We start from the raw sequence: 27,988 nt of genomic DNA on the forward strand, positions 1-27,988 counted from the left end.
CATCTGAACTATTTTATTTCTATTTCTATTATTTCTTTTTCTTGAAATATACTAATATAAAGAAGTCTAGAAAGTTCATCCATTGTAGATTGTCAGTCTGAGACGCTGGTAGCTTTTGTGGTCTGAATGATGCCTGGAGGCACTGTGATCCTTCTAGATTTTAATCGTCTCTCAATGGATTACCTCAAGTAGTTAGGCACAAATGTGTGACTCTGCTTCCGGATACTAACATTTCATAGAGTTCTTTCAGTTCCCTCAGTTTTTCTATCTCTTAACTGAGCAGTCATTATCATCACTTCTCAGGTGGAGTTAATTTACCTTAATTTAGTTTCAATTTTGTCCTTTCTTCTCTCTCTCTCTTTTTTTTTTTTTTTTTTTGTAGGAGGTGGTGACTTCAAAGGTAGTGAGTGACTCACTGCAAAGTTCTCCACTGAGTCAATTGTGGGTTGATAGTTGCTTTCTGACCAGTTCCTAACAACTCACACTTTTTCTTAAAGTTAACATTTAGTTCAGTTTGTATCTATTGATATTAGCAGTGCTACCATTCACTCATTACTGTTGAACTTAGTAAGACAGTGTTACATAATTATCTATTTTTCATAGCTCAATTCCTACTCAATTCTCCTATTTTGTCCATCAAAGTCTAAATAAATACATGCCAAGAGTGATTTTTTTCACCATTTCACTTCTTTCTCCTTGCAATGAATATATTAACAAATAACCTTGATACTAATTTTACTACTTAGTGTACCTTTTCAGTCACTGCATTCTATGTTTTGCCATGAAAATTATTTCAACATTTTGTTCCCTGTCACAACTGATCTTCAAAATACAGCACATTCTCTCCGCTATCCAACAATAGGAAAAGACACTTTCTTAAAACGTTAATCTGGGATACTCCGGTGAAAAGCTTGTTAGAATCCAAATAAACAACGTTAATTAATTTCTTCATTGCCATCTGCATGTTTACATCTATGCGGTTGAAAGATGTGACTGTAATTCAGAAATCTTGCAATTAAATATGGCATCGTGTTATAGGCTTGAAACAAAGTTTTTTTCAATGGCTATATTGACTCGATAACAAATGGTAAAATACAGATAACTGTAGAGCAAATTCTTTTTCTTTTGTCTTCTCTTCATTCTAGATGAACAAATATGTTGGAAAGATCTAATTGATTCACTAGAACTTGGCATAATGGCAATGTATGTTAAAATCAAGCTTTTTTTATATTACAAAAATATAGCTACTTACAACCCCTTCTAGAAAAACAAGCATGGTTAAGACAGTACTTGAATGTTGTTTTTTAGCTTTAGAAACTGAAAAGAAGATCATTAGGATGTATGCTAGAGATGAATTGTTTTTCTACATGGTAGCTTCAAATCTGCTGTGCTCATCATAGTTGTTGGAGTGAACTGCATGCAGTTTCTCTTCTTCTGGAACCTGCCATGAAAAACAGAGAACAGTTCAGTTGATGAGATAGATTTCCTTTTGTCATAAGAGGAGACTAAAGTGCACTGAGAAGGTCATTCTCTTAGTATATATTACGTATCTGTTAACAGTGAGTAGTTTACTGATACTAAAGAACCTTCAAGTGAGCAGGGTTGTGTTATTATCACTGGTCAATACAGGCTGTGAATTATTCAATTGCACTTTAAAATTCTAATTTTCCTGTCATTTTTTATCACTTATATAAAACCGTTGCTTGTGACTTTTCCAAGGTCCAACAGCAAATAGTTTACAGAGCTGTCATTAAAAGTTTATCTTTTTTTTTTTCTTTTTTCTTTTTTCCCCCCGATTGTCATACCTACAGTTGATATTTTGGCTTATAACTTCCTGTTAGACCACAAACTTTCTCTGACCAAAAGCCAAAATGCATAGTTTGTACTGTAGTTTAATTCATTTAAAAATAATAAAATGTCATTTGAGGTTCACAACATTTTATTTATATTGAATTTATATACAGTATAGACCTTTACCTCTGAGTTAGGTGATGAAGGGTCCTTCATTGTCAGTGCGGAATAGACAAACTTTCTAGATTTTAATTCATGTAACCCTAACAGAGATCTGGAATGATTCAAATGAACCGCAGCCTGAAGCTCTCTCTTCATTGAGTATAAAGGGATCCTAGCAGCGCTACTTCACGTGTACTTGTTTCTTAGCCCCATCATCTGTGTCTTCATTCATAAAACAATAGTGACAGTTCTGAGCAATAACCTTGGTGGTCAGATCATTCAACCAGGAAGCAGAAGAGCTTCTTCTCAGCCTAAGAGAGGCTGTCTCTACAAATACTGAAGGAATGCTCTAAATTTAACTCAGTATGAAATTCTAGATAACACTAGAAATGCAGCACCATTTAGCCAAGAATGCAAGTATCATGTATTTAAACTACAACAGGGAAGAGGAGACTGGACAGAGTAAGCGGTTAAGAGATAAAGAGCTTCACTCAGGTCTCAGTTTGTTGGCTGACTTTCTGCTTTTTGTTCAAGGTTTGTCCCATGTAAAAGGCATGATCAGGTAGCAAGTCCAGAATAGATCATGAAGGTGGACTTGATAAATTCATGACCTAAGGCAGGGCAACATTTTTGAAAGCTGACTCGTGCAAACCTAAGTGTGCTGTACCTCTTCCAACGTAATGAAAATAATGCTCCTTTTGACAGTGCTTTGTATCTTACCTCCCAATAAATAGAGTCATCAAAGCAGTTCTTGTCAGATGCTTGTCCCAGGAAGGGCAGCTTTAGAATAGCACCTACAGGTAAAAGAGCATTAAAAGTCAAAGCCAACCAAACAAGCAAACAGCAATGACAACAACAACAACAAAAACAAACAAACAATAAAACCCACAAAAATATTCTTCAGATGTGCTGTGGGGAGTCTTCTAAGCCTCCCATTATCAGGTTTCTCATTATAAGAAGTGACACTGGCTTTTTCACATTGACTTTAGTAACAACTTGGCTTTAATTGCTCACACACCAGGTTTTAGACTGGAATTTTATTTCAGTCTGAATTTTTGTTTGGAAATAAACTTTTTTTTTTTCTCCCCCACAAACATGTCCTCAGGAAAACAGCTCGTGTATAATCCAGAGTTCAGATATCATATATTGCAACTGCATGATGAAAGTTTGTCTGAGATCAGTAGCTCCTGAGATCAGAAGGCTATAAATACTCTACACAGGCTACACATCTGTATAGGTTCTACATTAGACTAAGGAAGCCACCGCTGTCCAGCTTTAGGATGAAGTATCTTACAGTGGTTTAGTTATCAATATTTAGCTAAAAGAAACCACTAAATTATTTCAGCTGATTCTTCTCCGTATATAAGGCAGAAGGGATTGGAAGTACATGCAGAAATCTAGTGTCCTTTGAGTTCCCTCTGGGCCTGGGCCAGACATGTATCTCCTGTAAATCCTGTGTCATATCTACGAGTCCACCATAGATGTCTCAGAGACCCTGTGGCATCTCAAATAGCACAAGACACCTATGTATAAATAACAGAATCACATGGGAACATGTGACACCTAAAGGTAGATGTCTTCATCTCAAACTAGTTTCTGCTCAGAATCTGAAGTTTCTGAATCTAGGACAGAACTTCATCCAGAATAATAATTTTGATTTCTATATACTACCCAATATATTTGAATTATGTATAAGGTAAGACATCTTGGTTTTATTTGAAGACTGATCAGAAAACTGCCTTTTCCATATTTAGGCTTCTGCTAGTGCACTATCATGAAATATTTCTATTTTTCTGTTCTCTGTTTTTCTAGTTAAATTATTGATAGATTGAAATTCTCCATAAGCACACTTCTAATGTCACATATTTCAATCATTGTATGCGTTGTACTGACCTGTCAATGCACCGCCAACCAGTGCAATTCCAATTGTACTGCCAAGGGCAGCAGCCTGCATGCCAGGGGTATGCGGGACACCTTTCCTAGAAAGGACAGAAAAGCAAACCCTCAACAAACAGAAACTGTTAAACTCTGAGGCTGAGATTTGGTTTTACAACTTTCTGTTTGCTCTCTGCTGGATAGGATGACTCACAGGAAGATATCTGTCATTGCTGTGGCCAAGACAAAAACAGCATGGGACTGAATATGTTTTGGTTTTGTTTTAGGCTATAGTTTAAGCGTAGCCTTTTCTTTGAAAAGGCTATTAATATCTTCTAAGCCTTTATAAAATGCTACCCTTTGTCAAAAAGACCGCCTTTCCATCTTCTTGTGGTCTTTTTAAGAAAGTGGAAATGGCCCATTTTGCCAATTGGGGTTTTCTTGGAAATCTTACAGTTGCCTGAATTACAATTGTAGAAGCATGTTAATGACTTTTCTACTTTTGAATGGTGTTTCTTTAATGACTGTTAGAATTTTTATTTGAGCTTTTAGTGTGGAACAAGCTTTGCATATAAACTGTATGTTAAAGGCAGGATATCGAGTCCTAATTAAGCCAGAACACCATGTCCAGCATCAAATCAAAGGTGCATTTGCTGAAAATAAATCATAATTAGATCCAAGGAAAATGAAATATTAGAATAAACCTTCACTAAAAGGAACTTATTTCTTCTTTCTATAGCTTACCCATTTTTACTTTGTATCGCGGTTACTACGATGCCTGCAATACCTCCCAGTACTCCAGGTAAACCATGTAAATTATGGACTCCACAAGTATCATGAATGTTCAGCTTGGATGCCAAAACAGGCTAAAATGAGGGGAATAATAAAGTTTATGGTGAGTTTATAGTCTCCATTATCTCTAGAATTATATTAGAAATATCATCAGATATTTGGAATGATATAAGAAAGTAACATAGAACAAGAAACAATTTAACCTATTTAATGTACACAAAGTTTAGCCTTAAAACCTGCTAACTTCTCATTGATTGTGATGTTATATATGGAGAAAAAAATCAGGTGAATACAGGTAACGGTACAAATGTCCAACTTACCAACACAAATAGAACACATGAAACTTCAGTGATATTCCCAATCTTTTCAGCCACTGCAGCAAAGGTTGACAGCAGTGGCTAAGTAATGCATACGTACCTGGTTTTAAGTCTACTAGACAGGTATTTTCTTCCAGAATGTTTCTCCAGTATGAAATGCCAGTTCAGACAGTGTTAGTCAGAATATTTTGTTTTACATAAGAAACACTTCCATTTTGTACTTCAAAAGTATTTTCAGTTACAGAACTATTTAGATACTTTAAAAGACTGAAATTTAATTAGTACTATTTCACTGATATGAAATACGGTTCTTCTGGGGGAGGTTGTTCATGAAACATAGGCTTGGAGCAAAATTCAAGCAGTTCCTTTGAACAGAAATCCTAGCTTTAATGAACTCTAATATCTATGTAATCTTTCTATGTTTTTAGCTAGATGATGGAATGAAGTTATCTCATAAGCATGTATTTAAGTTACACCCACTTCAAAATATTGGTTGACTATAACTTACTTTCTGTAGTGTATCAGCCAGTTTCTAAACTTCCTTTCTAGTAAACTATGGGAGTTTCAGTAAAGTCATTGAAGTAGTAAATAAATGAGAGCAGAGGCAGGTCCTAGGTACTCACAGTCAGGAAATGGAATCCGAGGACAGAGATGATTCCAGCAATTGCCCCAATGCACATAGCAGCAAAAGGGTGGGTTAACAGGTCTGCACATGTACCCACTGCTACTCCTCCTGCCAGGGTGGCGTTTTGAACAAGAACCTGCACAGAGTATATGAGTATATAGAAGTGGAGATGCTAGACATTGAATAGAGGCTTGTTTTGGGGCTGAATGACTTGCAAAGGATTTTTCCAATGAAGCACAAGCAGGAATTTAAAATGGAGTTCCCTGTTACATACTGAGAGTGTTGGTTCAAAGCTGCTCTAAGCCGGTTTAACTGACGCAAGTGTAATGCAGTCCATCATTTACAAAGTCACTAAAAGTCATTTCACCTATCAGGAAACCAGGCTAAGCCAGTGAAAATTGCATCCTACATCAACAGATGAAAATATTTTGCCAGGTTATTGAACTGTGCCAGCTCACACTGGGCTTAGATGAGCACTACAACTGCTTGAAAGAACTGGGTGAAAACCTAGGGCTGAATTTTACGGTAAGGTAACAAAAATATGGGACCCTGGCAACCTCAACCTAGTTTGGTTTTCCCGGTTGTGCAGCTGCACTACGAGACTGTGAGGGAATACATTGAGAGACCTATTTTGCCTATTGTAAAACAATAACCCATGTAGGATTGTCTTTGGAATAAGACACAAAAGTCCACCTGAATGTTGGACCAAAGTCTCTATGGTCTAGCAGGTTCTGTGGCCAAGAGAGAACAAGGGAGTGGAACCAACATGATGATGTCTAAGAGCTATCTACTCTTCAGATGTAGTGATCCCACTGAAAAAGCAGATCACATACCTAAAGCAGGGTGTGTTGACTCAGGGTCCAATCCGACATTTTAGCTTTTAGAAGGATAATAGTCCTAATTTTGTAAACAGTTGGGAACCATCCTAATTATCCTTATTGTAGAGGGGTGACTTGTAGAGGGGTGACAGATTGTGGTGTGACTCTTACCATGCTGAATTTGCCTCTTTGATCCACCAGGCTGGAGAGGGCAAACGTTACGACAGTACTTGCAGCCAAGGAGTAGTAAGTGTTGATAATTGCTTTAGTTCTGTCATCGTGAGCTGCAATGGCGGAATTAAAAGTGGGCCAAAAAATCCAAAGGAACAGGGTACCTGGATGGACATAAGCCAACACAAAATAAAGACTATTCAGTCCCAAGGGCATTTCCCTGTGAAAGATCCAACACAACAGAACTAACTACAAGAAACAAGAGAGATGGTCAACAAGAAATATGAAACAACCAAAATGCTGGAAGGAATAACAGTATATACAGATGCATTTGACACTGGCAACTGGGATTTTGACATCTGATGAATCTTACTGGAAGATTGTTGTAACCCTTTGTCATACTCCACATGCTGTTAGAACTCAAAATCACTGTAAAAATGCGAGAATATGATGTATTAACAAAAGAGTTCACATATAAATCTTTTGTCATTTATTGATTTAACTGATAGCTTTAGTGGATAAATTGATCTATGAACAGGTCTCCTGCACAGATAGATGACTGTCCCGTTCAGCAAACCATATGGGCATAGGGACAGAGCAGAGCTCTAAATACTTTCATTAATTATGGCCTATTTCTGTGGAAATGTTGCTTATAACAGAAGATTTCACGAAAAAGGGAGTCACCGCTAATGTACAGTGAGCATTCATCTTTAATTTGATCTTCTTAGGAAAGAAAAGCAAAAATACGTGTTTCCCCGAAAACTGTGCACGTCAGAAAAAAAAAAAAAGACTATGCTTCTAGGGGTGTTCTAGGAGTGTACTTAAGAAAATGAATGCTAGGTAATAATAGGGAATTATTAAAACACAGGGATAAAAAAGGGATGGAAATCTGATCAGTTTTTGCTATTATTTCCCTGTGCTTCTTTTACTTACCAATCATGGCAAATAAGTCGGAGTGATAGGTAGATTCTTCATCTTCATGCTTGTTTTTCAAACCAGGACGATATAAGACTAGGCTTGCGGCCAAACCAAAATAAGCTCCAAAAGCATGGATAGTCATCGAGGCTCCAACATCTGTGGCCTGTATCAGGGATCCAAAATAATACCAATAAATTTATACAACAAAAAGATGAGGATTTGATGAAGGGGCAGTCTGCATGACTTCAATAGGTTATTTTCTATGGTAAAAACAAGAATATACAAACTGGAAGTGTTACAAAGTGAAATCATGTTTTAAACAGAAAACAATTACTGCTAAATAGTTGTACCTGAAATATTTTTGTAACTAGATGTTCATTGCATGCAAAAATTGTGATCTCCAGAATTGTCAAGATCAGCATCTGAACAGGGCTTGTTTTCCCCAGGACTGCTCCAAATGAAATCAAAGCAGTTGCTGTACTGAAGTCTGCATTTATCATGCTGAAGTTAAGAAAACAAATAAAAACAAACAAACAAGAAAGGCAGAAAGGAAAATCAGTTTAATGGAACCTGAAATAATCTGTATTCAAACTTGTTATATCACTAAATGATAAAGCTGTAACTCTTCAAACATAAAATCATTGAGGTCATCTTTGTGAAAAAAAGTAAATTTCCTAGAAGGGTTTTGTCCTCTTACAGATGACTGAGGAAAAAATGTGGGAAAGTTACCTCCTGCTTATACCATACATGTGCTCAGCTGGTTGAAATTACAGTGAAAATTTAGAACGTGTGTATTGAAGATATGCAGGGATATTTCCAGGTCTGACTGTTACTTGAACTTCAAAGACAAGAGGTAACTCTTAGTTTTGGTCAGACAGTTTAGCTCATTTCAAGAGCTTGGCAGGTCTTTCTGTCACTTTGCATCATGTTTGCTTTAACTGTCAGGAAGGACCAGTGTTAACGGGTTATGGAGGATGATAGAGATAAATAAAAACACAAATTGACCAAAACTTCCAGCTCTGAGTCTTTCATCAAATGCCTATTTGAAAGCATCAAGGAGCTATTCATATTATTTCTGCTTGTGCCTCAGTAATTTTTGTATGATGTTTCTTTTAAAATTGTCTACAAGTGTTCTCAGAAAGGAGAACTGCAGATGTGGAAAACACTCTGAGACCTTGGTAGAAACAAGACATGAGTGGGAGACGGATTAAGAGTGTTTAGAGGTGTTACTTGTGAAATCTCTTATTTTATAGTTGGGGTCCAAAGCCTGTTAGAGTATGATGTTTGTGCAAATAATTCCTTCAGAAGTAGGAGAAAACCTCATGTGTGGACTGACACATTGTGCCAGCCTTTCCTTTGTGGCCCCATGTGTCCTGAAAGGACAGATCCTTTTGCTCCTGCTGAATGCAGGAGGGAGCTGGAGAGCTTGTGGTACTGTACTACTGCTGAAAATTTCCCAGCTTGCACAGCTCCAGAGATTCAAAGCAGTCTCTCTATATGGCTTATGTTTCATATAAAACTTAGCAGTTCAAAGTTCATCCCATGTTCCTTTGGCTCAATGCAGCAGATGTTGTCCCTTGGGAGATGAATGTTGAGAGGTGGCTAGTGATGCTCTATCAAATTTTAGTGAGCCTAGAAGACTGATCTCACAGATGTTCTAGTTTTTTGTCTTCCTTTCATATCTTAAGGGATAGAAATGTAATTATAGGAAAATTCATATGTACCTTTCAATATGAACAAAAATTTTCCCTGCGTCCATATGCCAAAATCCTTGCATCAGGGTGCCCCACTGAAGACCAAAGGCTGCAATGAGCATGTTGATACCAACACTGCTGAATCCATATTTCTTCAGAAAGGTCATCAGGAAGCCAAATCCAACAAATATCATCACATGGACATCCTGAAAGACTGAAAGAAAAAAACTGCCTGTGTATACAGTGATTACAAAAGGGGCAAATCTAGCTAGGGATAAAGGAAGATTTAATTGAAAAGAGAATGTGTTTTAAACTCATATCATCAATGTAAAATACCCCTCTATTTTTGCTGATCAGCCTATGAGTTGAGTTTTTGGAAAATTATTGATTTTATAGCTTGCTATATCTCTATAAAATGAGCACTAGATCAATCTACTGGCAAACATAATGTACCTAGAACTGTCGCCTGGGCCTGAAGCTGCCCGGAACACCACAGCTTCCTGTCCTTACAGAAAATTTCTCTTTCCCCTCAAATAAGGATTGTTACATCCAGCATGTTCTGGCTAACTCCAAAAATGTGCATGACTTTTGTTTGTGAGAATGCTTGTTGGCACAGTGCAAATGTATGCTTGTGATTCTTAATAAAGCTCTGTACAACAGATTGAGTTCTTTTCTTGGGTACTTTTAATCTACTATGATTTTATGCCTTTTTTTTTTTTAATCATTTTTTAAGCTTTTAAATAGAAAGTAAATTTATCACCACAATAGGGATATTTAAAAGAAATAGTTAGTCTGCAGTTATTTATATAATTTAATGAGCACTGAACATACCAACCCCCCCCCCCATTGGTAACAAACTCTTCAGAGAGAAACTTATTCTTTCCATTTCTATTTTGCTGTTCCTTACATGAAAACATATTGAAAACTTGAGACATTGACCATTTTAGTATAATATTTGGACTGAAGTAACATTTCCCTTTTAGGAACTTTCAACATTCCTATAGCTTTGCTATATGCATTACCACGTTTAGCCAAAAGAGGGCCCAGAAACATAATAAATTACCCGAGATTCTTAATAAACTCAAACTGCGTTGTCATATTCCACTCCTGACCTAGTACTGAAATGCAAGCACTCATACAGTAATATCCTTTACAGTGGTCTACACACATCTGAGATTAGTGTAGAAATGCAGGTGGTTCTCAGACATGCTCAATCCTTTTGTTTCTCCTTTAGGCTGGACATTTTCATGTTTATTTTCTGACTTCATTAATTTGAAGCAATATGGATTTCTGAGGCTCCTACAGTCCTTTGGGAGCTCCTCATTTTCCTCTGTGTTATTCAGTTTCCAGAAGTACTTTCCAAACTCCTGTGTTTTGCTTACTAGTTTTAAGAGATATACAATCAAGTCTCCCATTTGGGCTTCTACTCTTTTGATGCACGTGCATATTTTGTATTGCAATGTTGAGTGCAAATGAATATCTGGCTTAGAGCTCAACATATTTCTTTGCTTCAAGGGACCTTGCAAGGGATGGAAAAGATATGGTAGAGGACAGTATAAACCGTGCTAATACAACCTTCCTGATCATACCAGCAACAAAGTTTTTAGTTTCCTTATGCAGGACTGCAAACACGGCTTAATTTGCTCATATTTCTGTGTCCGAGGGAGTCAGTAGGAGATGTTTAGGAAAGGTTATTAAAGTATATTTGTTAGCTGGTACTTCTGCCTGTGAACCTCTGTAAAGCCTTCTTCTCACATTTTTTTAAATAATTTTCTGTGAGTGACCCTTTAGCCACTAATAGCCACTAACCTGTGGGACCAATGTCTTCAAGTGTGAGAAATGGCTCGGGTTGTTTGTCTGATTCTTGCAAAAATTACTTGATATGCGTGTTGATGCTTGTTAATGATAATGGACAAATACAGAACTAGAGGGCAAATCTATAGGAGATGCATGGCAACATTTACAAAAGTAATGTTTTTGTTTCACTTTAGCAGAAACAAATGGACATGTATTAACTAACCTCTTAGCATGATAATTCAAAGTGATATATGACTGCAACAGTTCTCAGTTTATATTGCTCTTGAGTTTCATACACAAAATGAGAGGTACATTTGGAAATGAACCATTGCTGCTCTTTTTATTCTTGGAACCAGCCTATGCCATGGACTTTCCAGAAAAGCTTAAGGAATAACCTAGTCAATTGTATGAATATTCACAGGACAATCAGCAAGTCTTCCTAGTCTTCCAGAGGAGATTATGGTTTGTTAACGTTCAGCATGTTATTTGCTCTTGTTTTCAATCTTCTGCTTATAATCATCACAGACAAAACAGGTAAATTGCTCTCATCAAACCAATCCCATTCATATATACAACATCTCAGTAAATCGTGTCTAGATTAGTAGGAGATGTTTAAGTAACCTGACACTACACGAGCAAAAGAACAGGCTTCAAAAGCACCTTGATGGAGGTTTTTAATTCTCAAAGCCCTTCAAAGAAGTTTCTATGTGCTCAGCTCTCATTTGAAGTGCACTTTAAGAATTTTTTTCCCCAGACCTGAAAATTAGAAGCAACATATTTCACAAACTGAGCGAAGACCTCCAAGTGGTATAGCCTATAACTTGTGCCTGAACTACCTCTTATGCCTTCTTTTAAAGAATAGTAGGTCTGGAATGATTTGAGATGATGCAGAAAACAACACAGTTTGGAATGAGCTGTTTCAGGAACTAGTTGTGTTTAACAAAACATGGCACTTCTGCTCTTTGAGACAGGAAGAGAAAGAGTGGGAAAAACACACAAGCATATCCTGAACAAAACCACTGCCCGTGATTCTGCTAAGGCTGCCCTAGACCAACATATTAATTTCACTGCAAGGTCTCTGCATTATGGTCAGTCTCAATACAAAGATGCTTGTGGCCACTAAGTTTATACTTAAACTGCAATTTTGCTCTGCTGAAAGGAGTAAACCTTAGAATACTGAACAAGAGATGTGTATAATTCTTTTTTTAAAGCCAAGTGTCAAAGACCCATCACATTACATTAAATGCTGGTTGCTAGCAATGAAGAAATCCTCTAGGAGTACTTGCAAAACCATCACACCCTCTTGTCTTCTCATTCTACTGGCACAGCAGATCTAAATTTGTGCATCCAATCCACTGTGCCTGTACTGACATCCTCCAGAAATAGATAAAATGCAAAGCTATGCTTTGGGAATGATTTCAGCTACGTCCCCCTTTATCTGAATGCAAAATTATGGTCGTCTTCAATTATTTTCATCATTCTAAAGAATGAATCCAAAAATACTGAAAAGCTTGGGTTTATGGTGCTGAGGTATTTAAGGCGTACAAAAGCAGGCCCAGCACTGCAATGCTGAGAGTATAAATTGGTGCCTGGAAGGTGCAACTAAATCTGTGAGGTACAGATGATGTTACCATCTCAGAGCTCCTTGGGATAACGTGGGAAGAAGTTTGAAGCCATTATTTTGGGAACTCAGGGGAAGTCCTGATTCAGGATATGTCCTAATACATCTATACAATGGTAGCATTAAATTTCTGCCAGGTCCTTCAGCAAATTATGCTCTTGTGCACGCTTTGCAGATAGGGATGTTTTAGAAGAGGGTCCACAAGTGAAAATACAAGTGTTGGAGAATCCTGTTTTTCTTCCACTTGTTTACAGTAAATCAGATTTATCTACTCTTATATCAGCATCTGCAAGTCCAACATTAGGTCTGCAGCGTTTGCTTAGTTTATGTCTGTGCTAGTAAACTGAACAGCCTGGGGCCTATCCTCTGGTCAAAGGGCAAATGGCATAGCTCAACTCACATCTATACATGTTTTTCCCTCCTAAACAAGGTTGTTCCCACCTGTACAACCTATTGTGAATAGTCCCTGTGTCCTAGTTTCAGTTAGGACAGAGTTAATTTTCCTCCTAGTAGCTGGTAGGGTGCTATGTTTTGGATTAGGATGAGAAGAGCGCTGATAACATGCTGATGTTTTAATTGTTGCAGAGCAGTGTTTACACAAGGCCAAGGACTTTTCAGCTTCTCGCTCTGTCCTGCCAGCGAGCAGGCTGGGGGTGCAGCAGGAGCTGGGAGGGGACAGACCCAGCACAGCTGACCCAAACTGGCCAAAGGGGTATTCCATACCATCTGACGTCATGCTAAACAATATATAGGGGTGGCTGGCCGGGGTGGGGGGGCCGGCTGCTCGGGGATAGGCTGGGCATCGGTCAGCGGGTGGTGAGCAATTGCATTGTGCATCACTTGTTTTGTACACATCATTATTAGTAACACTATTATTATTATTAGTAGTATTGTTATTATTATTATTTTCCTGTCTTAATAAACTGTCTTTATCTCAACTCACAGGCTTCACTTTCCCATTTCTCTCCCCCATCCCAGAGAGGGAGGGGGGAGGGTGAGCGAACGGCTGTGTGGTGTTTAGCTGCCGGCCGGATTAAACCACAACACCCTGCTATATGCTATGTTTAATGTCAAACCTAGGAGGAGGTCAAGGTCAAATGGCCAAAACCACTCCAGAAACTTGCTAGCAGTTCAGTAGTGTGGACAACTCGGGGATCATATACAGGTATAACTCATACACTTACTGAGCAGGAGGCATGAGAGACAGAAAGGGAGACAAGGCAATTTTTCTGTCATATCTTAGACACTGGTATTAGAAAAGATTTTAGGTTATCCCTAACTGGATAGCTGACAGTTACAATGGCACAGGCAGTCTCCCTCCAGAAGATTTGAGGTTTAACAAGAAACGTACTATAGAACTGCAAAGGATCACTGATGACTGTTAAAATACTGGAATAAACACAGGGATCCCAGGCACCTTTCTTCATTTTCCTTGGTAAAGCAAATGCCAAGAAAATGCTGAACAATTTAGTACCAGATCTTGCAGGTATGATATTCAGCCTGGAGAAGGTAATATTCTGTGTTCTTTCAGGGCAAATAGACTGAGGCAAATAGACTAGGCAAATCTGAGTCTGAACATAGACCAAGAAAACATCCTTCTGGTTTCTTAAATTTTACCAGGATGCCCAAAGCACTATAGTTCTGTGGCTGTATTTGTTGTTATGTTGTTTGGGAGGGCAGCCAGAGAAGAGGTAGGTGGAGAGGCATTTTAGGAAATAGCTATATTAATAGTGCTACAGTACAATTGTATAACAATTACATATTTATAAAACAACATAATATTACATACATATGTAACTATGTAACAGTGTAACAGTGCCACAGTACAATTGTCTCTGCTGTTAAATTATTAGTGTGGTTTCTGGTATAGTTGTGGACATAGCCAAGTTATCTCGGAGAGAGAATGAGCTCTGGCATAGGCTAAGTTGCTAGCATATATATGACTAAAAGAAATTTAATCGACTGCACAAAATTAATATCAAGGATACTGCTACATTGCAGTATAGCAGATGTGAGTAATTAGTCCCTAATTCATCAGCTGACTTGCCTCTGGAGCTGAATTATGCCAAGCATTCACTGTTGTCTCAACTGGATAATCTTCACTATGAGAATATAAAATGTATGACCAATGGGGATTGAAGTGACCCCAAGACCATCTTCCCCATAAAAGTCACAGAAAGGCCCCTTGGAATGAGACAAAGAGAGAGATGCATTCAAAATTAACTGAGTACTACATACAGGCAAAAATTTCTGTATCGTTATAATCATTCTTAAGAGGACTGCAATCGGGACCACAAATTGTTAAGATGTCCGAGCCAAGAAGAAGAACAGAGAACATTCATTACTGCAAGCAAGACACAGGATGCTCCTCTGCAAACTTATTTTGTCTATTTATTTACAATGGTCAACATTTTGCAGGAGAGGGAGGGGGTATGGGAGAAGTCAGCAACTACTTCTCACACTAAATGCTTTCTCCCTGAAATTCATCGAGCCTTTGCGGAACAACAAATCAATAGAAAAATTTGCAGGCTGAACTGTTACTGCCCACAGCCAAGACACTGGCGTGCTTTGAAAGGTAGGAAGGAGTTAGCCACCTTGTGACAAAAACTATTGCCTTCCGTGGAGCCCAGTTTCTGCAAATTTATCTTGTACTGATTATGACTGTGCTGCCCAATTTACATGTTCTGAAAAGACAACCTTTTGAAACCTGGATAACAGTAATGAAATATTTTATTATTTTACACCATTTAATACAGTAAGCAGAACTGAAGGACTGGCAAGAAACACCATCATGCATCTCTGGAAAATGCTTAAATTGTTTGAACCTGCTATGCAAACACTAAAACTATTTTCAGGACTCTCCCAAAACAGCTAACTTCTCAGCCCCTAGTTACTATTAGAATTTTATATATGCTCAATTTGAATTTATCTCTAAAGTCTGCTGCTTTCACACCTCATAAAAAGACTTGTTTGCCCCAAAGATTGCCTTCCTTTTCAAGCTATGTTGGTCAGTCTTGTAAGTTATTCAGAAATTTTGGTTAGAATTAGTTTAAAGAAATTCTAACTTCTATAAACCTCAGCAGTACTTACGTGGGTGCAATGTTTGGAACTGATTGTCAGTTTCATATTCCACAAATATCCCAAACAAAACAATGATGGCCACTTGTAGAAGAAGAGCGAGGATCGAGAACTTGAACCTCATGTTGGTGTCAAGGGCTGAAGGCATTGCAGGAGAGTCAGAGGCTGCAAGAGCCTGATAAAGGGCGGTCTCTTTCAGCACAGCTGCCTAATTCAGTGGATCTGGGTGATATAGCAAAAAAAAAAAAAAAAAAAAAAAGAGAGAGAGAGACAGGCAAAATACCTGTCACACCCACTATGGGAGTGAAACACTACAGGCCAATATTGCGATTTCTATTTCCAAGGCTATTTCTGTGTATGAAATGCTGGCTTACATACTTCTCAGTTGGTAATATGAGACAGCTCATTTAGCAACAGATGTGTTTCTTATTGTCTTATATATATATTAAAAAGGAAGTAGCCTAGAAGAAAAGCTCACATAGCCTGATTTGTTGCACTTAGTGAGGAACACAGCTACAGTCAATTGTATTTCCTGTAGTCAGTCATTTCGCCAAAATGTAGCTTTCATTTGAAAGGTAAATCATTTCTCATGTTATATGAAATATGGACAATCTCTTATCTGTTGATAATAGGATAAGATGAGCAAAGAGAATCTTGTTCCTATTTCATATTGAATGAAACATGCATAAAGAGGGCACAAGTTCTCATTGTGAACTGCTGTTTAAAAATAAAATAATTATAATTCCTCAAAAGAAAAAAAAAGGATCTCCCTAGCTGTAGAATATTAAAAAGAGGAATTTGAAAAAACAGTTCTATTTTTCAATTTAAATTACTGCTTTTTGAATTTTCTTTAGTTCAGACAGCCAAAGTTTTCACACCAAATTTCTTATATGGTTTTAAAAAGCTCATTTTTAAAACTGTCTCATGAATAAGAAAATTAATTAAATTTCACTAAAATTATGAGAGGATGATCACTTATCCTTGAGATCCACACCGATTGTCGAACTTTGTACTGAATCTTAAAATTTTGTGGGTTTGGGGATAACATTTTATTGATGTGATATTGATACCTTGGCCTCTGATAATCCCATATTTGGAAAACAGGCCTAAACTGTATTGTAGGGGACTTTATCTCATAAAAACTTATCCCATGAAAAAGAGGTTGATTTACATGTTTTGCAGTCTTCAGCCCACCAAACTGGGTGGTAGACGCAAGGTGATTTTTAGGTATGGTGTCCTGCTCATGATAATTTCTGGACTGTGTCTGCTTGTCACTGGTGTTGTAATTTCAGGTAGGATAAAAGTCCTGGCACTGCTCAGATTTCTAGCATAAAGGTAAAATTAAACCATTGTCTGTACAAAGTTTAAAATGATCTCAACCTTTTCTCTTTGAAAATGTCGGTGGCTTTGGAATTGAAAATAAATTATTCAACAAGAAGAACATACTGGTCTATCATGGAATCAAACTTCTACATGGCAAAGCTAAAATGAGCATATACACATTTTTTCCTTTTTAGCAACTGTATTTAATTCGAACAGCTCAAAGAGAGGAAGCAGAGCTTTGTTAAAAAGCTATTGATCATCCTTGCTGTGCCACAGGATAAAACAGACGGCAGCATTTGATTGTAAAGAGCTGTAAGCTCCTTCATTCGCACAGGAAGTGATTAAATGAGAACAAAATCACGAGTAAAGCTCTTTTTTTTTTTTTTTTTTTTAACCTACAGTTCAACCATGAATATCTCTTACTGTTTGTTGCCTCATGTTTTCCCCTGTGAATATCTCACATGATGTGAGCAATCCCACATGATGTGGGATTAAATTCCCACATCATGTGGGATTAAATTCTTTCAGGGATGCAGAATAGTCTCCTAGTTGAATTCCTATTTGGAAAAGTACTTTTTATGTACTCAAATATTTATTTCATTTATTGTGCCCAGTAAATGAATCTTGATCCTGCAGCCCTACATCAGAATGGAAACTTTGCAGGAGAAAGTAGATCCTGCTTGATGACCTGATTTCTTTCACAGCTGAAGCAAGTAATGCCAATGGCAGTCTCTATCATTTCTATCATCCCCACATTTATTTATTTATTTATTTTTAATTGTCTTGTTTCTGACACAGCCTTGCCAGTTGATGGGAAACAGCCACGTTCAACATCTTATTTCAAAGTCCAGCAGTCCTTACATGTGCGTTTAACTGCTCCGTGGTGCAATTGGAAATGTACACATCTTGAGTAGCCAGTCTCTAATGTCAAAAAATTCCTTTGTGTCTCCCTATTAGCTTCAGCCCAATCATAACTGCTTATGGAAGTGGAAGAAGTGAGGATGTTCTTTGGTAAGTATTGTTGCACATCTGGATCTCTCAACTAACTTTGAGTATTTGTCTTAAATGGCTGTTGGGTTTTTCATCCTACTTCTGTCTGACAGAAAATTGTGGTGTTGGTGAGATATCACAACCTTAATATAAATGTGTGAAAAGTTATGGTAAACTTTCAGTCTTCCAAACTAATAAAAGCAAGAGATAAAGGAGTAGTTTGAGCAATATCCTTACCTAAAGAACAAGAAAAAATCTGTGTTTAATAATCTTCCTACAAAATAGGAAGTTTATTGCTCAAGCACAATTAGGAGTGGTGTTCATCTTACCAGATATACACCATAGATTTCTGTATCTGACCTAACCAACAATGTTTTCCTTTTAAGTGAGGAGTGAGAAATAGGATCTTCTGAGATAAATTGATTTCATCTTAAAAGAAAGTATCTCAAACAGGTTAAATAGGTCAAATGAATGCAAGGACCTAGCACTTGATGCTCTTTTGATCATGTTTTTTGGGTATCTCAGACTCAAATCAGTCTCAGGATGTCTCCTAGAAGAGGCCCAGTGTAGTCTGGTAAAGAAGCTGGTGTGGCTAAAACACTGAGTTTGTTTTATTTATGTCTGAGCTATAGGTATCCCTCAGCATGGATTTATACCTTAACAATGAATTGAGAGCATGCCAATCTCTAAACTACTTCTTGGTACATGCTTTTAGTGTGGACATTGTGACCAGAAAGGTAGGATAAGGTGCATCTTGTCTGCATGCTGTGACAGAAAATATTTCTTGGTCTCCTGAACTTTGAGCTGAATACGTGTTTTTTTTTTTTTTTTTTTTTTGAGAACATTAACATTTATCCCATTTCTGTGGTGTCACATTAGAAGAGTTATTTAATGACTCATTAACTTTTGTAATGTTTTGAGTCAGCACAACAGGTCAGAATATCCCGAATTGGAAGAGACCCTCAAGGATGATAGAGTCCACCTCCTGACACGTACTCCATCTCAAGTTGAAAGCTCAGCTCAATAAACAAGGTTTGTACATGCAGTCCTTAAATAGTTTCCTTCATCTTGAAGGGGAAAGTGACATTGAATGCATTTTTCCGACTCCCCAGATAACAACAATAAATTTGTCTTGTCTGGATCCATATCACTCACACTAGCCCCTAACCCAATTTTTTATATAGTGTCTGGAAAACAAGGGATTTCCTATACTCACTAATGTAAATTAGTAAAATTTTATTTGGTTATTACTGGGTCTCTATTGATGAAGTAAATATAGGTTTTTATTTTTTCCTATTTAAAATCACACTGAGTTCACAGTTTTTGTTTTACTTTTACTGCAATAGCATGCTGAAGAAGGAATGAAATGCACAAGCAGAAGCTTTTGGTTGAGGTGTATCCCAAAGTTGCAGGAAAGATGTTTACAAAAGATAAATGGGTTCATGCTCCCTTAAAAAAGGGCTAGTTTGTACTGCTCCTGTGATAAATAAATAAATAAAAGACTAATGCAGGAAGGTGGATGCTTTACATGCACCTTAAAGCTTTATCTACTTTTTTGAGGAAGCAATGAAAAGCAGTATAAATGAGATTAAAGCTTTAAGTCTGGGATACTATTTGTAAATATGAGAGTGGATCTGTTTCCCTGTGAGGAATAATAGCGAAGAAAAGTGCTTTCGAGAAATAACGAATCTACAAAGCTAAGACTTCAGGTGATGTAGCTGCAACAGTATGCGTATTCATCTCTTTAGATTGTCTGTGACATGCTGCATTATAGTCCCTGTCTTGTGGCCCAGGAAATTTGAGTTTTCATATCAAGATTTTTACCATTTTTCTGTGTTTCTAAGTTTTAATTTTTCCATTTCATTACCTGTGAATAACAGTTCTGATTTGCATTTTCATGTTTACTGAAAACTAGATCAACCCTTTTCAGGTCAATAAATTCTCACTTTTTTTTTTTTTTTTCCTTTTTTCCCCCACTGGTCTTTTACAGTTGCAGTTTTGCTCAGTACATTGCTGTGCTATTGCTGCAAAGGTCCCACCTGCCCCAATTTGCTATACAGAAAGGCTACATCATGGGAGCGATGACTACAAGCAACTTGGCGTGCTTTCCGTTTCAGCAAGAGGGCTGTTCCTGTCTCTGCCACTTCATTGTGCCCTCCCATTGAGAAGGTTAAGTACTTCTCTCTCCACTAAATCTTGCAGAGTACACAAACGGTAGAGCAATCTTAAGTGAGCTACATAATGCGAGGTTTGCAGCAGTAATTGCAATGCATGCATGAAGAGTCAAAGAGGGTGCTTAGGGAATATTCTTCAATGAAAAGATGTGTTAGCTCCAATTTCCCTGGCTAATATAGCTCCCAGTGCTACTTTTGTAAAACAGCCCATCCATGGCAGCCAGATACGGAGAGGGTGTCTGCAGTCTGAGACTGTAGGAAACAGGCTTCAGGGAGCTGATCCCAGAAGACCTCCTGCTATGTGTGGTACTATCATCATTTATATAAACATCAGCCTCTCAGAGCCTGACCTATAATGTTCTTAGTGGCACAGCAGCAAGATACCTTTTAGCAGCCACTCATGAAATAATTGGTCTGACCTACATGAGGATTTGTCAAGAGAGATAGTTCATATCTGATTTCAATGGCTCAGCGAGTGTTTTAAGCTTTGAATCACACCAAAAGTTAGAAAACAACATAAACTATGTATTTTGCACGTATGTTAAAAATGATCCACACATTCTGGTCAGTATGACTTTGGCACAAACTTCAAATGTGGGTAGAACAGTCTGCACATAAAATAAATTCCTACAAGAAACTCGTGTATTGTTTATTTCTTCCTGTGTACAACTAACATCTTCTTCAGCTCCCTTAATGCTAGGCAAATAGGGACTTCTTTGTTTGCAACGTGAATGCAGACCAAATGGAGGAAATGATTTGTGAGCTTCGTAATTAATTTATATAACTGTTTTTTTTGTTTTTTTTTTTTTTGTTTTTTTTTTTTGTTTTTTTTTAGTTACCAGGAAATAGGTACTAAATCACCAAATACACAGAAGTAGTCCTGTTCTATTGAACTGACACGATGAATTTATTATTTCCTTGCAATGGGCCAAGCAATATTTCAATGAACAACTGCAACCCAGCTTACTATCTAAAATACAACGCCCCATCCGGGCCAAGCCAGCACTGGAGGTACTACAATGAATTGAGAACAAATAAATACAGGTATATCTGGAAAAATAATCTCAGTGGAAAAGTCCAGTCTCTGAAGTGCTCACGCCAACCTGTGGAAGATATGAGGTTTTCATGCCACAACTAGTTAGATGCCATGATTTTCTTAGGCACTTTCCAGGTGCATCTAAAATAAATGCTTACCACCATTAAATAACTCTTATAAGGTTAGATACAAATATTTCATTCTGTTTGGTTTAACTGATCTGCTTAGCTAGATCTGCAATCACTGTTAGTCAGTATGAGACTACAGGAATAAACTGACCTTCAAAGTTGTAAACTTGGTTTGTGATATATTATGGTCAATATTCTGTAAAAATGATCTGAGTTATTGCTGTTTTTCTAAAGCACCCATCTTTATGTTTATTGATTACAAAATAAATAAATAAATAAATAATTAACGCATACATACACACATACATAAAAGGGGGAGTGCAAAAGACCCATCCAGGAGGCAGGACAAAAATCAGGATTGGAAACAGGTACACTGACAGGGGACAAAACGAGACAAAATGGGGTTCCCACAGGCAGGTGGTGGCTCAATGACAGCTGTTATTAAATACTAGGTTTGGATGGATGTTCATTCATATTTCTTATGATTTTTGCCTCTCCAGAGAACTTTCTGCATTTTTATCTTGATGAACTCCCTCTTACTTCATTCTTTCCCTGCCTTCACATTGTAATGATTGCTCTCACTTTACTTTTCCATCCTAATTCTTCACCCATTTCTGTTTCCCATTTCTTTTAATGAACTTATTTTCTTATGAACACCCAGCCAATTTTATCTGTGGAAGAAGCATGGTGTCTGCTTCCACAACACATTATTTATTGTCATTGCATTTTCTATCTCTTCTATCACTCAGCAGTTGCCTGTTTAGGAACACAGAATTTTTATGTCTTTGGGGGCTCTTCCTGGAATTGTGGGTAGCTTACCACGAAGTCCCCTCCACAAAAGTTTTGCCGTCTATTTGTGAAGTTAAGTTTTATGTCCTTCTTCAGTCAGCTGGGATGCTGCTAATGATCTTTCCAGTTTTAGCACTGAGGAGCTTAGTTCTGCACTAATTTTAATCATACAGTGTACATAACTATTTCTGGTGACAAAAATACCTGGTAGCTCAAGTGTCTCTCTCGTTTTCTTTACCTTTCTGATATCTGTAGACAGCAATCATATCTCCCTTTCATTTTTTTTTCTTTCAGCCTATCAACGGGGATCTTCTGTTTTCTCTGATATTTTGCAGACTGTCTGTTTTCCTGAATATGTTAATATCTCTTCGTATTGGTCTCAAGTTCAGTTCACTTTATGAGAAATAACCAGAATTGTAAATAGGATTTCAAGTCAATTCTCACCAATGTTCTGTAAGATAGCATTAAAACTTCTGTTTTTGGGAATGTGTGATATATCCTAAAGAAACATTTTACTACAGCATCGCTTTGAAGGCTTGCAGTCATTCTATAATTAATGCATCCAAGTTTTCCCCCTGCAGAGTTGCTTCAAGCTATAGGGGACTGCCTCCCATATTACCACAGAAAACTGAGTACGTTAAACATCTAGTGAATCCTTTACGGTCTGAAGTTTCTCCAAGCCTATGCTTCATCCTACAAGTTCTGGACTATTTTCACTTTTCTTCTCCCTGTTGACCACAAGGAGACTCCAGATTCAGCTGTTTAGAACTGGACAAATAACCATTGTCTAAAGTGGGTAATTACCCACCTGCAGCATATTTGCCTGCTATTCAATGACCTAGAATGAAAATTTGAAAGTTTTCTTTTTACTTATAACAAGAAAAGACTAAGAGAAGACATACTAGCACACTTCAAATGTCTTTAAGATTTCTGCAATAATATCTCTTGTATTATTAACAGAGAAAATGTGGAGTTCCTAGCTTCTAGCTTGACATGCCAGAAATGAATGTCTACACTATAAATATCTATTTACCCTAGTAAGTTGGTGCTCCCTTTATCAGGGAAATAGCTACTTGAGCAATTAAATTTATCCTAATACAGATGCAAAAAGTTGGTGATATGACATTTCTTTCTCAATTTCTATTTCTTGCTCTTTCTCTCAACTATAAAAAGGACTAACTCCACCGACTTTTAAAGTTAGGTGAGATGAATCCCACCTGAAATTCACACAGAACTTTATTAGTTTAGCTGTGCGGTCTATTATTAATTTGAGAGAACATATTTTCTGTGTTCAGGTGTCTGAAACAAAGAAAAGTATTAACCTCCATCAGTCTGAGGATCAGGCCCTGACTTATCCCAGTGTCCTGAAAAAGTTAGGCAAAAGGACTCCTGCTTGTTATGTTCCAGCTCCAATGTTTTAACTGCAAATCTAGCTTGCTGAGATAAGGGTGTTATGAAGATGTGTCAAAGCATCAGTCTGTATTTTGAGAAGTCTTTAGGACACCTGGTCAGGTTACTGCTCTGATTTCAATGTCCAATGCCATTCATAAAATAGTAAGGAGACTTATCAGAAAATTCACTGTGAATAGCAGTGAGAAGTTTGGGTGTATCTTTTGGCAAATTAAACATCCCATGTTTTTTGTCACTGGAAGATATTGATCAGACCTACTCATTCCATTGTCTCCAATAGGCTTTGAAAAAAACTTTTTAGATGCTAGTACTCTGAGCACATCCTGAAGATGTCCACACCATCCTGTGCCTGTTATTTATAGCTAAAGGCAAACACGTAATGAAAATAAATAGGTATCTTAAACAAGGTCTGCTTTAGTTTCTCTTAGGAATAGCTGAGAGAGAGCAATGTACTAGATAACACCATTTCTGCATGTAAAAAATCCATTCAGTATAGGTGACTGAGGAATAAGAAAGCATAAAGGGTTCAGCCTCCTCCTCTAGGTAAGTAAAGTGGTAAATAAAACTCATTAACCTGCAACAATAGTTCTCCAGACAGTCACAAGCCACAGAATTCCAGGAAAGCCTGTTAGATAACCACAGTGCTGGAACAATAGTGCCTGCTTTGGAAAAAAAATAGCAGGGAGGAGACTCAAAACCAGATTTTGATCTGGAAAGGCTTGTCAGTAAAATGCATCCAGATTTACCAAACTTTCAGACGCAGGGTGTTTCCCTCATTTCCTGCCATTGTCTCAAATACCTAGATTTTGCCTTGAACTAAGAGGATGAAAGCTGCACCTTATTGTCCCAGAAGAGTTGGAGCCTGTTGGAGCTGCCTCCAGATCTTCGTTTGGACCTTATCGAATGAAGCTGACTTTCTCTGACATACACTGTTGTTACAACCAATTAGTAGGCTCTGACTCTTACTGAACATATTCATGGTTAGACTCATATAATTAGACTCTCGTTGCCTTGCAGGTCAAAGTGGTGAAAAGAGAACTTGACTTTGAGCTAGTCTACCTGTAGATGAGAAGTCTATTCACATACCAATGGAGCATCCTGCCAAATCCCTCCTAGCTGGACACACAACTTCTAGTAGCAAAAGAGTTCATTCGATAACATCTCTTTCCAACACTGGAAAAGAATCCCTGAAGGATGCATTCTGCTGCTATAAGCTTCTGTGCAGTAAAACACCTGCCAGCACAGAAATGTTGCAAGGCAATGACTCTTCACACCTCTGTGTTGACAAAAATATTCTCATGAATCATTTCTAACATTCAGACGATGCTTGAGCAGTATTGTATTTTGTGCTCCTCATCAGGATGAATAAATATATATGGAGTCAAACTCAAGAGTGAAAAAAAATTTAAAGGGGACTTGCTGGTAAGCCACAGACTGGGGATGAATGATGCCAAGCACATTTTGAACTCATGATTAAACTGAATGATTAATTGGTCTCGTGATAAAATTGTAGAATATTAAACGTTCATGCTAAAGTTCATTTTTCTTTCAGATTTCTTTTAATAAAACACAGTTTTGCATTACTAATGCATTACCTTCCTACAAAAGAAAAAAAGAAAAAAAAAACACAAAACAATATTTTTTTCACTTGCAGCAACCAGTACTTCAAGAAACATCTCCTGACACATGAAATAGTGAAACATGCACAGGACACTACTCCTAAAGCATTAACTTAGGATTCTACTTCAAGTAAATAGGAGACATTTTCACATTTTCTGATACGTTGCTGGGTGGTATTACATCATACAGCCAGAACTACACAGCCACTGCTGTACAAGAGGTGAATCCATTCTTGCTGTGAAATTATTAGATTCGTGTAATTTTTGTGTTTTAGAAGCAGAAGTGCTTAGAATCTCCCCCTTACTTGTCCTTTTTTCAAACTTGCACAGAAATCACAAGAGCTAAATTTCAACTCTGCCAAAATAAACAGGTTTTTTTACCATTCAGGAATTGCTTTGTTGCAAATTGTGGTTGTCATAAATACCTGCGTGAAGAATGCTGTAAGCAAAAATAACACGGTTTAAACTACGTCTACTTTGTTATCTTCAATGTAGGTTTCTGGAATATGTTTACACTGGGAAATGACAGCCCTGCCCTATCAAGTCCTAAGTGAAGTCAGTATAGGCAGTGGTTTGAATAGGAACAGGATTATCAGCAGATGAACTGGGGCAACTTAAATTTAAATAAGGGAACATCAGAGCAGACATTATAAAGATTTGTACTGAAATAAATATCATCAGGGTAAGGTGTGTTGAAGAAATAAAATAATAAAAGCAAAATAATTAAAATTAAATGATAATAAAATAATTAAAATTAAAATAATAAATAAAGTAAAATCCATTTTGTGGATGTCTAAAATTAGATAAGATGAATTTCATTGGCTTCACAATGCTTTGTGTTTCTCCCTCGGTATACAAGCTGTGTCTCAGAAGAAATGCAGACAAAACAAAAGTGTGGGGAGTCAGGAGACCTGAGTATTTTCATCTTTGTCTTTTGTCTACCATACAATGATGAAATGATTTCATTCTAGAAATGAACCTAATATTTTGCCTTTGATATTATTTCAACAAAAATGATCTCAGATGCAATGAAAGTTTAAAATGGTATAAAATACATGCATGGGCAGATCTTCTGAGATCTGAAAATTATTAAAAAAATTAAAATCGTGTAGTACATAATTGGTTAACACTGCATATTAGTTCTGTATATAGATTCCATATCCCATTTATTATTTTTTCTGAACCTGTCTTAATACACAAGTACAAGTTCTAGTAGACTGAAAATTATTATTATAATTTTTTATATCTCATGGCACTGGTGAGATCTGTAGGTAAAATGGACACTAGACTGGTTCTGAATTTTGTGATCAAGAAAAAATTTCTCATCCTATCATCTATCTTAATAGAAAGTTCATGTCCCTAATTAGAATGGCTGATGTGAAAAATTTCAGTGACTTCCTTTGTAGATTCCATTGCTATTTTAAAAACAACGGTCCTTTGGAGAAGTGAATAGTTAAGCAAGTCCTAAAATAAAACAATAAAAAATAAAAAATCTGTTTTACATTGAATAAATAAAATAAAATAATGTTTCATTCAAAGTTTGTCAATGAAATAAACAAAACCCTTATTTTTATTTCACTTAGCTTGGGTTTTCATCTTTTACTTCCACCACTTTATGCAGAAGTAGGAGAAGAGAAGAAGGCAGAGAGGGAGTGTTGATGATGCCAAACTGAAAGACAATAATGCCATTTGATTTGAAATGATCATTTCAGTTGCTAAGGAAAAAGAAATAAATTGTGATAAGCATTTTAGAGAGCTATTCTCACTTACACATTGCACATTGGGTTGCTCACCAGTAAACGCAACGAAGAGTTAATGTGTGCAATTTCGCTGATATTTCCATGCCAATTTAGCTCAACTTCTAAAAATTATTTTTCCACAAGACTTATTGATGCCAGAATCAGAAGAGCTTTGTTAGTCATAGGGAACAGCCATATGGCTGCACTGCACTGACCCCAAACCAGATGATCGAGCCCAGTGGCCAGCCCATGAACTTGCAGATGTTGCCTCGCGGGAGGGAGTGGCATTTCCTTACTTCTATCTCCTTGCTCCCGTGTCCCCTCGACTTGTGGTTAAACTGAGATAGAATTATACTGGAGGTGTGGCTACGGAATGCCATATTATAATTACTGGGCCTTAGTGCTTCGCAGGTGCTTTCTCAGTGTTCCCCAATTAATCTTTCTCACCCCTGGCTATGTCAGTTTATCTCTGTGCTGCAGTTGGAGAGACTGAAGCAGGCAGGTTAAAAGTCTTTCCTGCAGCCTGGAGAGGAGACGGGAGCTGTCAAATATATTTTTTAACGAGAAGATCCCGACTCCTGTTTTTAACAATTTAACCGTGGCCTTTGCACTTAGAGGAATCCATTTTTTGGCAGCCTGGTGTAGAACAGCCAGGAGCAGGGGTGGGGAACAGCCTCGTCCTGTCCTGGCTCTGCTGGCTTTTTGCTGCATGGTCTCACTCAAGGATCTTGCTACGGTTTTGTGTCTTGGGCACCAATTGAGTCTTCTGACAAGATGAATTTCTGGTGGCTTGTCAAGCATGCATTTGCAGACAGCAGTGAGTGAGTTTGCATAGCCTGCTGCAGGACAAACTTGAGGTGAGGGCTTAGGCCAAGGTTGGGATCTGGGCTTCCTTGGACCTTAAGATAAGGATTTCAGAGGAAATAGTAAGTGTAGATACTGTAGATCTGCCTAGAGTATACAGACATTATGGAAAAAGGTATGCCTGAGGGAAACACATCCATATATGACCAGGTGTGAATATGAGATGTTACAGCTGAGCTGTGGTGGTCCACTGTGGTGGTCAGGTAAATATCTTGTCTCTGCACAATTTTTTTGAGCAAGTTCTCATCTTTCAATTC

The 27,988-nt window shown here is 37.4% G+C and overlaps 1 protein-coding gene and 1 long non-coding RNA gene across 5 annotated transcripts; one reads left to right on the plus strand and one right to left on the minus strand.

Moving 5' to 3' along the window:
• Nucleotides 1-16,063, minus strand: RHAG (Rh associated glycoprotein). The gene is made up of 10 exons (XM_080584129.1): nucleotides 15,672-16,063; nucleotides 9,194-9,377; nucleotides 7,820-7,970; nucleotides 7,485-7,632; nucleotides 6,552-6,715; nucleotides 5,561-5,698; nucleotides 4,573-4,694; nucleotides 3,847-3,932; nucleotides 2,674-2,747; nucleotides 1-1,441 (listed from the first exon to the last, which is right to left on the minus strand). The coding sequence occupies exons 1-10, from the start codon at nucleotides 15,805-15,807 to the stop codon at nucleotides 1,364-1,366; spliced, it is 1,281 nt and encodes a 426-aa protein (XP_080440255.1). The 5' UTR covers nucleotides 15,808-16,063; the 3' UTR covers nucleotides 1-1,363.
• Nucleotides 13,375-27,478, plus strand: LOC308191592. Of its 4 annotated transcripts, XR_013948157.1 has the most exons (5): nucleotides 16,667-17,993; nucleotides 18,894-19,004; nucleotides 19,963-20,141; nucleotides 20,982-22,515; nucleotides 24,527-27,478. It is a non-coding gene; the product is annotated as an uncharacterized lncRNA (long non-coding RNA). The 4 variants fall into 4 exon arrangements; XR_013948156.1 differs by lacking the exons at nucleotides 20,982-22,515; nucleotides 24,527-27,478 and adding an exon at nucleotides 13,375-13,397 and having other exon boundaries at nucleotides 17,940-17,993; nucleotides 19,963-20,973; XR_013948159.1 differs by lacking the exons at nucleotides 20,982-22,515; nucleotides 24,527-27,478 and having other exon boundaries at nucleotides 16,667-17,845; nucleotides 17,940-17,993; nucleotides 19,963-20,973.
• Nucleotides 27,479-27,988: the final 510 nt, after the last annotated feature.

This window comes from Anser brachyrhynchus, assembly GCF_964034855.1.
Source record: "Anser brachyrhynchus genome assembly, chromosome: 3".
NCBI classification, from domain to species: Eukaryota; Metazoa; Chordata; class Aves; order Anseriformes; family Anatidae; genus Anser; species Anser brachyrhynchus.

Bases quoted from the DNA above. Each gene is read 5' to 3' on its own strand.
- RHAG (XM_080584129.1), bottom strand. From the start codon at position 15,807: ATGCCTTCAGCCCTTGACACCAACATGAGGTTCAAGTTCTCGATCCTC. The intron at 4,695-5,560 runs GTGAGTACCTAG...CCCTCATTTTAG, and splicing joins TCGGATTCCATTTCCTGACT to CCTGTTTTGGCATCCAAGCT. The intron at 3,933-4,572 runs GTAAGCTATAGA...TGTCCTTTCTAG, and splicing joins GCGATACAAAGTAAAAATGG to GAAAGGTGTCCCGCATACCC.